Below are 14941 nucleotides of genomic sequence, written 5' to 3'. Positions count from 1 at the left end.
GAGAATGAGTTAATTCTCAGCTGTTTTAATAAAATCTGTTTGTTTTTTGGAACTGTTTTGCATTTAATATTAACTGTGTGGGCCTGGGTCACAACAGTTTCTGGAAAGGAACTTACTCATGGATAGTAATCTTGGTAGGAATTTCCGTCCACAGCCTGGCGTACTTCACAGGGACCCCCGTCTCTTGAGGGTCTCGGTCGACGTGCATGTGTAGCATTAAGCGACAAAACGACGCCCGCAATTCGTAAGGTAGGCTTTCATCCGACATGCACCGTAAGATCAAATCCACCGACAGCTGGGTGGAAATCTGATTGATAGCCAAATACTGCCGGTCCAAACACATCCTTGCAAAGAGGTTGAGTTGATACCTTAAGGTAAGAAAACTGTATTTATTAGGTATAATATCAGAAAAATTAGATAAGAAAAGTACATATTTAGTATGTCTTAACAGCGGCGAGGATTATCTTCACACATATCGGAAAAGTGAAGAAACACCGCTAAAGAAGAAGGAATAATGGTTTAGGATCGCATACAGTTTTGTTCTCCCTTTGAGGAAAAATTACCTGTAGTAGGTAAGGACCTCTAAATCAGTTTTGGTGCCCTCCTTGGCTTCCTGAGCAAGATGGCGGATGGCCTTCCCGTGGGGCTCCTTGTTACTGTCGATCCAGTAGAGCCACACCTCTTCTTCTTCCATATCGTCCGAAAGGGAGGAGCAATTCAAGGGGTTGTCCATTTGCATGGAAACCAGCCTTTAAAACAACAACGGACACGATCACTACCAAGGGTTGACTTGACATGAAGGCGCGGCTTAAGAGAAGCGACGGGGAATCATTAAGATGTAGATCTCGGTGGGCTTACTTGGTCTGAATGAGGATGTCGGCGTTTCCGGGACTCAGCATGTATTTACAAATGAGTTCCTGGGTGACTGGAATGGCAGCCGTGTTGGAAACACAAAGGTCGGAGAGGTAATCCAAGAACCTGGAGGAGGGGCAGAAGTAGCAAGAAGAGAAGATGCTTCAAACTGTGCAAATACAAAGAGATTTATAGAAATACCACTATGATCAATTCATCCATCCATGAAAGGGGATGGATGGATGGATGGATGGATGGATGGAGAGAGAGAGAGAGAGAGAGAGAGAGAGAGAGAGAAATAGAGAGACAGCAGATAGGCAGGCAGGCATGTTGATAGATATGAGAGAGGGTGGTAGGAAAATAGGTAGGTGGGGGGGTAGGCAGGGGGATAAAGATAAGAGAGAGAGAAAGAGTGAGAGAGAAATAGAGATAGAATTAGGTATAGAGAGCTAGCAATAGAAAAAGATAGAGATAATAAAAATAGAGATGATAGATAGATAGATAGATAGATAGATAGATAGATAGATAGATGATAGATAGGTACGTAGGTACGTAGGTAGATGATAGAGAGAGAGAGAGAAAGGCAGATAGATATGAGAGAGAGGGGGTAGGAAGATAGATAGGTAGATGGGTAAGTGAATGGATGGATAGATGGATGGATGGGTAGGTAGGTGGATAGATTACAGAGAAAGAAAGAATGAGTGAAATAGAGATAGAATTAGATATAGAGAGATAGCAATAGAGAAAGATAGAGATAATAAAAATAGAAAATAGAGATAGATAGATAGATAGATAGATAGATAGATAGATAGATAGATAGAGGGGTAGGAAGATAGGTAGGTAGGTGGGTAGGTGAATGGATGGATGGATGGTTAGGTAGGTTGATAGAGATAAGAGAGAAAGAAAGAGTGAGAAATAGAGATAGATATAGAGAGAGCAACAGAGAAAGATAGAGATAATAGAAATAGAAGATAGATAGATAGATAGATAGATAGATAGATAGATAGATAGATGATAGATAGATAGATAGATAGATAGATAGATAGATAGATAGATAGATAAATGGTTATTGATATTGATCAGAGAGACAAAGATGGAGGAGAAATACAGAAATACATCTATATCTATACAAATATAGATAGCAATAGAGACATACAGATGATAGAGATAGATAAATAGATGATAGATAGACAGACAGACAGACAGACAGACTATGAGAAAGAGAGAGAGAGAGAGAAAGATAAGAGAGATACAGAATCAGAATGAAAGAAATGCTAGTTTTCTAAAATCAGGAGCTGCTCTTGATATTAGCACTATTTTACAGCAAATATTCACAGCTAAAACGATAACAAATGACATGAATTATGTGAGCGGCTTCAAACCTTGGCTCTCGGTTCCTCCTGAGTAAATTCACAAAGGTCTCGATTTCTTTAGCTGTGATATGTTTCTCCAGCAGCTTCCTGTTGTTGTGCAACAAAGCTGTGATCGTATCTTCTGCCAAGATATCATAGCCAATTTGAGACTGCATGATGCAGAAATTGGTAGCAATGTATTCCTGGAAGAAAATCCCAGAACGATCTGTTAAATAGTTTGAAAACAGGAACACTCCCTCTTACTTCCCCAAGTTCCACATTCATTCCATATTATTTTCCTTCCTTGGTGCTCACCAAGCTCAGCTCCAAGGAGTCACCAGAAAGAGAAACCCAGATAAGCATGGATAAACACCAGACAAACAATCCAGCAGAAAACAATATCCGAATCAAGGAACTACTAAGCAGGAAACCACTCTCCCATCAACACTACCAGGGTAAGTAACTGTATATAAGAAGGGAGCAAACTTTACACTCCCTTGTAGATGAAGTTACCAAGTTAGGACATGAAATGTTTGCAAAAAAAAATACCAAACTCAGAGAGCATCAAGGACTCCACAATCCTCCTTCTCTTCCTCCTCTTCCTCTCTCCAAATCCCACCCACTTCTGATGATCTTCCCTAGTTGGGCCATGAAGCATCTGCATGAAGCCTACCAAGTATCAGGGACCCCACAATCCTCCTCCTCTTCCTTCTCCTCCTCCTCCCTGCAAACCACACCCTCTTCTAGCACTGATGATCTTACCCAGTTGGGCTATGAAACGTCTACAAGAAACCCACCAAGCTCAGAGAGGACCAAGGACCCCACAGTTCAACCCTGAGCTACAAATCTTGCGTTCTATTGGTAGGAAAAGACCAACCTGGTTTTTCCTGTAGTCCTGTTGAGAATGGCGGAGGATTCTGTAGCAAAGTCTAAGCATGTATTTGTACGGGGCGTATCTCTGGTCTCCCAAGTCTTCCAATCTCAACATGGCTCCCTCGCCAGCCTTCTCTTTAAATGGGGCTTTCAATATTCCAAAAATCTGTGTCCAGACACAGAGACAGACAGACACAAGCACACCAAGTTAAGTTGCTCGGGAAAGCAGACCAAGGATCTTCTCCTAAGCCTTCATAAGCAAACGAAAAGGCAAATCTTTACCACCCCTGCCAACAGGTCAGGGGTGAAATGCTCCCGGTTCGGACCGCTCGGGCGAGTAGGTAGCGATGGCGGTGGGCAGTTCGGAGAACCGGTAGCAAAAATACCTGCCCCCCCCCATGCCCCATGCCCATGCTCTGATGAGCCGCGCGATCATCAGAGGCTTTTTTTCTTTTAAATGCCTCTGACGATCCAAGCTCCGACGATCCCAGCTGAGTTGCCTGCCGATCAGGCAACTCAGCTTGGATCGTCAGAGCCATTTAAAAGAAAAAAAGTTTTTTCTTTTAAATGGCTCTGATGATCCAAGCTCTGATGATCCCAGCTGAGTTGCCTGATTGGCAGAGGGTTTTTTAAAAACCCTCTGATGATCAGGCAACTCAGCTGGGATCGTCAGAGCCTTTTGAAAACATTTTTTTTAACATGGTTTTACATGTAAAAAATGGTTTTAAAAGTTTTTTTTTTAATTGGCCACGCCCACCCAGTCACATTACCCACCACCAGGAAGCCACGCCCACAGAACCGGTAGTAACAAATTTTAGATTTCACCACTGCAACAGGTGCTCCTCAAGTTACAGCCATAATTGAGACTGCCATTGCGGTCATCAGTCATGACGGTCGTAAGTCATTACGGTTATAAGGCGAGTCAACCTGGATCTGATTTTATTACCTTCTTTCTCAACGGACATTAAACAAAAATGGAGGTTGTAGAGAGAAGGTTGGGAGAAAATGGGAAGGAAATGCTGGCTTGTGGTAAAAAAACACACCATAAACCATGATTGTGTGACCACACAGTCATAAATGTGGGTTGATTGCTGGATGCCCAAAATGTAGTCATGTGAATCAGTGGTGAAATCTGAACTTCAAATTTTGGGCTTAGACAACTTAGAACTACGCCAACTTCAGTCTGACCTAAGCATAGTACATAAAATTATCTGCCACAATGACCTTCCTGTCAATGATTACTTCAGCTTCAACCACAACAATACACAAGCAAAACACATTACAAAACCGGGCAGGTGGGCGGAGCCTCGCACCGCGATCGCTACCAGTTCTCCGAACCACCCGCCACAATTGCTACCGGATCGGGCGATCCGGTCTGAGCCGGGAGCATTTCACCCCTGATGTGAATGCAGGAAAGGGGCTGTTGGAACATCGAAACCAGGAGAGATCAAACTTGGAGCGATCTCTTTTGTGAGGCTAGTTTAATTTCCTCAAACAATTTTCTCCAGTCTAGAAGCCTCCTTGATATCCTGATACGATATTCGGAATTTCCCTAAATTCACGTCGAAACAGGTTGCAGATTTTTTTTAAAAAAATGCCTGTCAACCCAGAAGCTGGCCTGGCTGAAGCCATCTTGGAGCTTCAGTGCTGCCACACTAGAGCTGAGGGATTGTGTGTGGGGGAGGGGGGGATTCAAGTAGTCAAAACAAAATACTTTCTCTTGGGAACCAAGGACGTCCTCACACCTGGGCGGAGGAAGGCGGAGCGATGTCACCTGACCAGCATACACTGCCTTGATTGGGCCACATGACTGTTTGTTTTGGATTCAGGGAAAAACTTTCTCTTTTAGTTAGGGGAAAACCGAGGGGCCCTTCAGAGTCGGTTTTCACCAGATATGTGTTGTGGCCCGTCAGCGGCCTGTGCAGATTGTAGCTGATTCCAACAACGAGGAGGCTGGTGTGGTGCTGCGCCAGCAGCCTGTGCAACTGGCGCTCGAGTCGGACAGTGAGGAGGCTGGAGAGGATGTGGTGCCAGAGGCAGGGATTCAGCCAGGGCCTTCAGAACCTCCAGAAGCTCCTTTAAGTGAAGAGGACAAAGAGGAGGAGCCTCTTCTCGATGCACGGGCGCGCAGAGCTGCCAAAAGGCAGGAGTGGCTCCTCAAGAGGAGATCTCCTTGAGAGTAATGCTTGGGGCTAATTGGCCACTCCCTTAGCCTATTTAAGAAGGAATGCTGCTTGCAGCAAGCTATAGGGAACAACTTTAGTTCACTCTCCTTCGCGTCTGGATTCTCTGCAAAGTGCTTCTGGGCTTTCTGCCAACTCTAATAAGACTGTGATTACCTTATCTTAGAATTCTGGTAGGCTGTTAAGACAGTTTATTAACAGCCTTTGGTTGATAAAGACTGAGTTATTTGAGTAAAATAAGCTTTGTGTAGAGTTTGTGTGTGCTGCGTTCTTTGGGGTCCGTAGCTGGGGCAGAACAATATGTGCCAATGTGATATTTTCCAATAAAGCTATTCTTTGAGGAATCCACCAGCCTCGGAGTTTTTGCTGGCAATGGATCTATTACATGGAACCCCGACAATGCCATTCCTTCATATTGTGGGCACCATCAAGGAAAGGATTATACGGCGTCTCTCCTCAGAGAGTGCATTTGTCATCACCCACCTACCTGTTCCAATATATTTTGTTCCCTCATTAATTTCTGCCTCTCTCGATTGGGTCTAATCACCACCACGTCTAAAACCTCTTGGCCATTGTTGTGCAAATCAGCCACAAAGAAAATGAGGTCTTCCAAGAGCTTCGTGACAAACCTAAAATGAAACAAGGATAGGACACTGAACAACAATGAATAATAACAGAAGAACAGAGCTGGAAGGGACCTTGTAGGTCATCTAGTCCAACCCCTTCCACCCAAGCAGGAGGCCCTACACCATTTCTGACAGATGGCAGTCCAGTCTCTTCTTGAAAGCCTCCAGTGATGAAGCTCCCACAACTTCTGAAGGCAACTTCTGTTTCATCAGTTGATTGTTCTCATTGTCAGAAAATTCCTCCTTAGTTCTAAGTTGAATCTCTCCTTGATCAGTTTCCATCCATCGCTTCTTGTCCTGCTTTCAGGTACTTTGGAGAACACGGAAGCTCCACGTTGAACATCTCTATCTTCCCTAAGGTCCTCCAGGATTAAAAAAGGCAGGCTTCCAAGCAAGAGACATCTTCTTTGTTTAATATGGAGAGGAAAGCCCTCCATGTATGGTGGCCAAGACTCAGGAAGAATCTGATCACGCTTTTTCAAAAGGGGAAAGAATACAGAATAACAGAGTTGGAAGGGACCTTGTAGGTCATCTAGTCCAACTTTCCACCCAAGCAGAAAACCCTACACCATTTCTGACAAATGATGGTCCAGTCTCTTCTTGAAAGCCTCCAGGGATGAAGCTCCCACAACTTCCGAAGGCAACTTCTGTTCCATTGATTGATGGTTCTCACTGTCAGAAAGTTCCTCCTCATTTCTAGGTTGAATCTCTCCTTGGTCAGTTTCCATCCATTATTCCTTGTCTGGCCTTCAGGTTATATTCACTTCCACATAAGTTCAACCCGCCTTAAATTCCACACATTCAAATGATGGGAAGTCTTAACATAATTGATCATTGCAAAACATCTGGATTCAAATCCGAAGCCTTTTTCACTTCCAAGCTACACTTAAAGATTCCCAACCCAGATTAAAGCTAGCCAGATATTGCCACCTACTCTGCTCACACAGGACTGTTATTCTAAAACAAAAAAAATTGCAATTATTACCTGACAATACAATTGCATTCTGACAGGAAACCCCCAAACCAAAAAAGGGCAAGAAAGACCACTAACCTCCTTTCGTTTTGAGTTACTGAACCGTTCTCCAAATTTTTTACCGTCGATGCTAAAACCTTGTTGGCATCATTTGCAAAATCCAGGTCTCTGACCTCGGACAGAGGGACAGACACAATGGCGAAGGCCTCTTTGTCTTCCTTCGTCTGACAGGTTCCAATCTAGAGATTGCAGGGGGGGGGAAGCAATAAATCAATCCCATAAGTAAATAATAAGTAAACAAAACAAATGTATAACATCTATAATCAATCAATCAATCTATCTATCTATCTATCTATCTATCTATCTATCTATCTATCTATCTATCTATCTCTCTATCTTTCTTTCTATCTATCTATCTATCTATCTATCTATCTATCTATCTATCTATCTTTTATTTATCAACTATCTATGTCATCTATCTATCATCTATCTTTTATCTATTATCTATCATCCATTTATCATATATTTATCATTTTATCTATCTCATGTATCTTCTCTCTCTCTCTCTCATCTTCTATTTATCATCTAAACTATTTATCAACTATCTATCTATCTATCTGTCTTTCGGATAGATTTCGGATAGATTTCCATCTATCCCTCTATCCCTCTATTCATCCACCCACCCACCCATCCATCCATCTATGACTGTCTGTCTATCTGTCTGTCATCTATCTATCGTCTATCTTTTATCTAACATCTATCTATCATCCATCTATTTATCTTATATATCATTTATCTATCTCATCTATCATTCTCTCTCTCATCTCTCTCTCATCTTCTATTTATTATCTAATCTACTTATTACCTATCTGATTGTTCGTCCATCCATCCATCCATCCATCCATCCATCCATCCATCCATGACTGACTGTCTGTCTATCTGTCTGTCATCTATCTATCTATCATCTATCTATCTTTTATCTATCATCTATCATCCATCTATTTATCATATCTATCATTTATCTATCTCATCTATCATTCTCTCTCTCATCTCTCTCTCATCTTTTATTTATTATCTAATCTATTTATCACCTATCTGATTGTCCGTCCATCCATCCATCCATCCATCCATCCATCCATCCATCCATGGCTGTCTATCTGTCTATCTATCATCTATCTATTTTTTGTCTATCATTTATCTATCATCCATTTATCATATATATCATTTATCTATCTCATCTATCATTCTCTCTCTCATCTCTCTCTCATCTTCTATTTATCATCACCTACCTGTCTGTCTGTCTGTCTGTCTGTCTGTCTGTCTGTCTATCTATCTATCTATCTATCTATCTATCTATCTATCTATCTATCTCTCTATCATCTGTCTGTCTGTCTGTCTGTCTGTCTGTCTATCTATCATATTTATTATACACCCGTCTCCCTCAGTGGATTGGAGTCATTTATGCAGAGTAGGCAAAGTCCTATTTAACCAACTTCCTCTTTACCTTTAACATTACTGGCCTTTCTTCATCTTTGTCAATTGGGATGTTAGTGCTGGTCACCCAAGTGTTTGTGCAAAGATGCCTCAGCCGTACATATGAATTCCTAAATAGAAACCAGAGAAATCAAGAAATGAACTTTAAACCAGCGGAACAGAGCATACATTCTCTACTCAACTCCGAAGGAATTGACAGAGATTGCTGCTGGAAACCCAATGAGATTGTCTTTGGAGAGGAATAGCGGGATACAGAAATTTAAAATCATACCCACACAAACGTGTCTACTGATAGAAAAGAATAGTTGATTTTTTCGATTCAATGAATTAACAAAAATCACAACCTAGACCAGAATTAAATCTCCTCATGCATAAAAGAAGGGTGTATAGGATGACAGCTTGGCACCTTAATGTTTTTCCGAAAGTTATGAGTGAATTATAATTTTTAAGTTGTCTTCAAGTTATGCTCAACTCCTGGTGATTGTACCAAAAACCCACATGTAGGTTTTTGGATCCATGTAAAGTGGTTTTCTTTCTTTCTTTCTTTCTTTCTTTCTTTCTTTCTTTCTTTCTTTCTTTCTTTCTTTCTTTCTTTCTTTCCTTCCTTCCTTCCTTCCTTCCTTCCTTCTTTCTTTCTTTCTTTCTTTCTCTCTCTCTCTTTCCTTCCTTCCTTCTCCTTCCTTCTTTCCTTCCTTCCTTCCTTCCTTCCTTCTCTCCTCCCCTCCCAGGAGTCCCCACACAGCCCATTTTGGATGCAGGCAAGTGCAGGGCGCGCATGGAGGCTCGGAGAGGGGAAAAAACAGGCATACTGGAAGTTCAGGAAGGCCAGAAATGGGCCCGTTTCCGGCCTCCAGAGGGCCTCTGGAGCCTGGGGAGGCCATTTTTCACCTTCCTGGTGGCTCGAGGAAAACCTCCGGAGCCTGGGGAGGGCAAAAACCCTCGCCATGGTGCAGGAGGCCGACTAGGCCACGCCCACCATGGCCACGCCCACCCAGCAACCGGGCAGAGAACCCCTTGCTAAAATTTTTGAAGCCCATTCCTGACTAGATCCACCACTAACTAACCCACCAAGGAGAAAATGTATCTTGTACACAAGTTGACAAATTCCTTGTGTGTCCAATCACACTTGGCCAATAAAGAATTTTATTCTATTCTATTCTATCTCTCCAACCTACAATACTAAAGATGCATCTAGGAATAACCCAAAGCCTTGGCTTCAACCCAACTTGACTTCTTGACTTTCAGATAGAAACTCTGCTTGGAAGAACCTGCGATCAAGAGACAGACAGGTAGAAAGACGGAAATACACCCAAACATACATTTTATTTCTGTTTCCCAACAGTACCTTGGAACCAGACAATCAGCCCGTTGCAAGGTGGTCGCGTCCAGCTCAAAAAGAGAAGCGATGTCATTTCCATGAGGAACCGAGACCAGGGTGTACATAATCTTCTCTCCCGCCTGACATTTCTTCTTCAAAGTTAGAAGCTCGTTGTCTTTCTGCTGAGATGGAAGAGGTATATACCGTATTTTTTGAAGTATAAGATGCACTTTTTCCCCCCTAAAAGAGGGTGAAAATTTGGGTGCGTCTTATATACCAAATGTAGCCCCGCCCACCCATCGGTGCCCACCCTTTGCCCTCTGCCTCCCAGCAATTTGCCTCTTTGCAGCAAACAGCCTGTTTCAGTTTCAGCTTCAGCACAGCCTGATTAGCACAAGCAGCTGATTGTCGGTTGGATCGACCTCCTGATCATCAGCTGTTTCAGGCTGCAGGGATTGCCATAGCCTATTGCCGCCTCCATGTGCCCCATTTTCCTCCCCACCGCTCTGAACGGGCAGAAAATGGGGTGCGCGGAGGCCAAAAACTGGGGGTGCGGAGGCTGAAAATGGGATGCGGAGGTCGAAAATGGGGTGCACAGAGGCAGTAATAGGCTATGGCAATCCCTGCAGCCTGAAACAGCTGATGATCGGGAGGTAGATCCAACCGACAATCAGCTGCTTGTGCTAATCAGGCTGTGCTGAAAATGAAACTGAAACAGGTTGTCTGCTGTTTGCTGCAAGGATGCAAATTGCTGGGAGGAAGAAGCAGAGGCGGATTTTTTGTTGTTGTTGTTGTTTTCCTCCCCAAAAAAGGTAGGTGCATCTTATAGTCCGGAGCGTCTTATACTCCGAAAATATGGTAACTTGGTTTGTTTAAAAGCTGACCGTCTGTAGAGATGCTCCATCATCCAGGTCATGGTTGTCCCAAAGGTGCACTTTTTTTGCAGAAGGCAATTGGACTTCCTTGTTTTTTTCTTTTGGAAGACCTTTCGCTTCTCATCCAAGAAGCTTCTTCAGCTCTGACTATCTATCATTTCCCACTATCCTGTCAGAGCTGAAGAAGCTTCTTGGATGAGAAGTGAAAGGTCTTCAAAAAGAAAAACAAGGAAGTCTGGTTGCCTCCTGAAAAAAAAAGAAGCACCTTTGGGACTAGAAGATGATTGTGAATTCTCATTATCCTATTTTGAGGAGGATCTCACAGGGGAATGTTTATTTTCTCGCTGGTCTCCGCTGCAGAAACTCCAGCGTTTCCTCAACATTGGCAACTTGAAGATGTGTGTGGACTTCAACTCCCAGAATTCTCCAGAACCTGAATGACACACAATCCCACCTCTTTGTGATTGTGTCTTTTTCGAGTTAAAACTTTTTATTAGTTTATCTAAGTATAAAATAGAAAGGGGGGGGAAGAACTGTGGAAAAGAAAGCAGAGAGGAAAGGAAAAAAGAGGAGGAGAAAAGTGTAATGGGGGGAAAAAGGAAAAAGGCACCAACTTCCAACTCTCTTTGGCACAAAGGTAACAACATTACTGTTGGGAAATGGTTATTTGTCTAACTAGTTGGTCAGGCAATATATAAACCAACAATGTATGTTTGCAGTCAGAAAGGTATTATATAGACTATATTGCATCATCCTATATCCTGATTGGCTAAGCTCTGTAGCCAATATACTTAAGGGAAGTCAGGATCATGGCTTGTGTGGATACTACACCATTTTACTTGCTTATTTGCTGTGACTCTCTACCTGATCTCTCTGCATGATCACTGTTTGATCATAGCTACATGTTGCTTTCTGTTATTTATTGAATGTTTTGATATTGAACTTGTTCCTGTTTTGAAACTCAAGAAGAACTCTTTTATTATGTATGACTACAACTGGTAAGAAGACTTTGTACTTGAAATATCCCTGGATTGATCTTTTAACTCTCGTCTTATCTGTGTATGACTTGGATTGTTTTTGGACTTTGCTTTACTTTTTTCTAAAAGTAAAAGACTACAACAACTCAGTGTGTTTGTATGTTGACTGTGATTGTTCACAACCACCCCCAGCCACTTTTCATGCATCTACTCACAAGGTACTCTGTTCAATAACCCACAACATCGGTTATGAGCCAAGAATATCCTTAACAATAACGACACCTTTTTGCGTTTACACAACAGTATGTGCAAGCCATTTCTGTGACTATAAGCCTGTCTAGTCTACAAAAAGAAGAATCAAAGTTTCATTTATTTATTTTTTCTCATGGCAAACACAAAATCCGGAAGCAATTTCGAACTAGGGACAAAATTAAATATAATCTCTTATTTGGATATATAGGACTGTGTCTTATAATTTATGATCCATGTCGTGACTTATCCTTTTGTTGCTTCTATGTACACTGGAGACAAATTCCTTGCGTGTCCAATCACACTTGGCCGATAAAGAATACAGGTAGCCTTCAATTTACGACAAAGTTCATTTAGTGACAATGGCACTGAAAAAAGGAACTCATGGCCGTTTTTCACACTTACCACCGTTGCAGCATTCCCTGCAGTCACGTTATCAAAATTCATATACTAGGCAGCTGACTCACAATTATGACAGTCGCAGTGTGCCGGGGTCACATGATCCCCTTTTGCAACCTTTCGATGACCCAAGTCAATGGGGGAAGCCAGATTCACTTAACAACCGTCTTACTAACCTAACCACCGCAGTGCTTCACTTAACAACGGTGGCGAGGAAGTTCCTGAAATTGGGGCAAAACTCCACGGTCTCACATAGAATAGAATAGAATAGAATAGAATAGAATAGAATAGAATAGAATAGAATAGAATAGAATAGAATAGAATAGAATTTTTTATTGGCCAAGTGTGATTGGACACACAGGGAATTTGTCTTGGTGCATAAGCTCTCACTGTACATAAAAGACAAGATACATTCGTCAAGAATCATAAAGTACAACACTTAATGATAGTCATAGGGAAACTGTCAATATAAAACTTAAGGATGTCAGCAACAAAGTTTATTTATTTATTTATTTATTATTTATTAATTAAATTTCTATACCGCCCTTCTCCAATAGGACTCAGGGCGGTGCACAGCCAAGATAAAAACAAAGCATACAAAATTTAAGAACAGTATTAAAATAATTAAATATTTTGGCCGAAATTAAGATAACCCAATTTAAAATCAATTTAAAATTTAACTCAGGCCAGCCCAGCTTGTTGAAATAAATAGGTTTTCAGGGCCCGACGAAAAATCCGGAGGTCTGTTATTATACGTAACTCTGGGGGAAGGTTGTTCCAGAGGGTGGGCGCCGTCACAGAGAAGGCTCTCCCCCTGGGGGTCGCCAGCCGACATTGTCTGGCGGACGGCACCCTGAGGAGGCCCACTCTGTGCGAGCGTACTGGCCGGTGGGAGGCTATTGGTGGCAGAAGGTGGTCTCGTAAATACCCCGGCCCTAAGCCATGGAGCGCTTTAAAGGTGGTCACCAACACCTTGAAGCGCACCCGGAAGACCACTGGGAGCCAGTGCAGCTCGCGCAGGAGAGGTGTCACATGGGAGCGCCTCGTCGCCCCCATAATCCCCCGCGCGGCCGCGTTCTGGACCAGCTGGAGCCTCCGGGTGCACCCCAGGGGGAGCCCCATGTAGAGAGCGTTGCAGTAGTCCAGGCGGGAAATGACTAGTGCTTGAGTGACTGTGCGTAGAGAGTCCCGATCTAGAAAGGGGCGCAGCTGGCGTATCAGGCGAACCTGATAAAAAGCCCCCCTGGCCACGGCCGTCAAATGATCTTCTAAAGACAGCCGTGCGTCCAGGAGGACGCCCAAGTTGCGAGCCCTCTCCGTGGGGGCGAGTGATTCGCCCCCAATAGCCAGCGATGGCGTCAGCTGGCTATATCGGGACGCTGGAAGCCACAGCCACTCGGTCTTGGAGGGGTTGAGTCGGAGCCTGTTTCTCCCCATCCAGGCCCGCACGGCCTCCAGACACTGGGACATCACTTCAAGGGCATCGTTGGGGTGGCCTGGGGTGGAGATGTACAGCTGGGTGTCATCAGCGTACTGATGGAACTCCACCCCAAAGCCACGGATGATCTCACCCAGCGGCTTTACATAAATGTTGAACAGAAGGGGCGAGAGGACCGACCCTTGTGGCACCCCACAAGCAAGGTGCCTCGGGGTCGACCGCTGCCCCCCCGTCAACACAGATTGCGACCGGTCAGAGAGGTAGGAGGAGAACCACCGCAGAACGGTGCCCCCCACCCCCAACCCCGCCAACCGGTGCAACATGATACCATGGTCGATGGTATCAAAAGCCGCTGAGAGGTCTAACAGGACCAGGACAGAGGAGCAACCCCTATCCCGAGCCCTCCAGAGATCATCCACCAACGCGACCAATGCCGTTTCCGTGCTGTACCCAGGCCGGAAGCCGGACTGGAGCGGGTCTAGATAGACAGCTTCATCCAGGTACCGGGGAAGCTGTTGCGCCACCACACTCTCAACAACCTTCGCAACAAAGCGAAGGTTGGAGACTGGACGATAGTTAGCCAAAACAGCCGGATCCAGAGAGGGCTTCTTGAGGAGGGGCCTCACAACCGCTTCTTTCAAAGCGGCCGGCAGGATCCCCTCACTCAAAGAAGCGTTAACAATCTTCTGGAGCCAGCCTCGTGTCACCTCCCGGGAAGCCAGTACCAACCAGGAGGGACACGGGTCCAATAAACATGTGGTCGCGTTCAGCCGTCCCAGGACCCTGTCCATGTCCTCGGGAGCCACAGGATCGAACTCCCCCCAGATAACACTCTCAAGACCTGCCTCAGTCATCCCGTCCGGACATACCCAGTCAGAGGCCAGTTACAGTCATACAGTCATAAGTAGGAGGAGATGGGTGGTGGGAACGATGAGAAGATTAATAGTAGTGCAGACTTAGTAAATAGTTTGACAGTGTTGAGGGAATTATTTGTTTAGCAGAGTGATGGCGTTTGGGGAAAAAACTGTCCTTGTGTCTAGTTGTTCTGGACTATAGCATCATTTTGAGGGTAGGAGTTGAAACAGTTTATATCCAGGATGCGAGGGGTCTGTAAATATTTTCACAGCCCTCTTTTTGATTCATGCAGTATACAGGTCCTCCATGGAAGGCTGATTGGTAGCCATTGTTTTTTCTGCAGTTCTAATTATCCTCTGAAGTCGGTGTCTGTCTTGTTGGGTTGCAGAGCCAAACCAGACAGATATGGAGGTGCACATGATAGACTCAATAATTCCTCTGTAGAACTGGATCAGCAGCTCCTTGGGCAGTTTGAGC

At 43.9% G+C, this 14941-nt stretch overlaps 1 protein-coding gene across 8 annotated transcripts in view; it reads right to left on the bottom strand.

Moving 5' to 3' along the window:
• The window catches only part of ITPR2 (inositol 1,4,5-trisphosphate receptor type 2), a 184234-nt gene that overhangs the window by 92864 nt on the left and 76429 nt on the right, over nt 1-14941 (bottom strand). For 5 of the 8 annotated variants that reach the window (XM_060694915.2, XM_060694909.2, XM_060694913.2 and 2 more), the window contains 9 exons: nt 9699-9853; nt 8364-8463; nt 6938-7098; nt 5748-5889; nt 3082-3243; nt 2235-2407; nt 859-978; nt 564-749; nt 117-368 (listed from right to left, as the gene is read on the bottom strand). In XM_060694915.2, coding sequence (XP_060550898.2) covers nt 117-368; nt 564-749; nt 859-978; nt 2235-2407; nt 3082-3243; nt 5748-5889; nt 6938-7098; nt 8364-8463; nt 9699-9853 — 1451 coding nt within the window. The remainder of the gene's footprint in view (nt 1-116; nt 369-563; nt 750-858; nt 979-2234; nt 2408-3081; nt 3244-5747; nt 5890-6937; nt 7099-8363; nt 8464-9698; nt 9854-14941) is intronic. The other 3 variants (XM_060694910.2, XM_060694914.2, XM_060694912.2) reach the window with 1 other exon arrangement.

The sequence above is a fragment of the Pantherophis guttatus genome, chromosome 7 (assembly GCF_059756535.1).
Source record: "Pantherophis guttatus breed Tessera chromosome 7, ASM5975653v1, whole genome shotgun sequence".
Taxonomy (NCBI): domain Eukaryota; kingdom Metazoa; phylum Chordata; class Lepidosauria; order Squamata; family Colubridae; genus Pantherophis; species Pantherophis guttatus.
The sequence above is the reverse complement of the archived record's forward strand: the minus strand, read 5'-3'. Positions and strand labels throughout refer to the sequence as shown.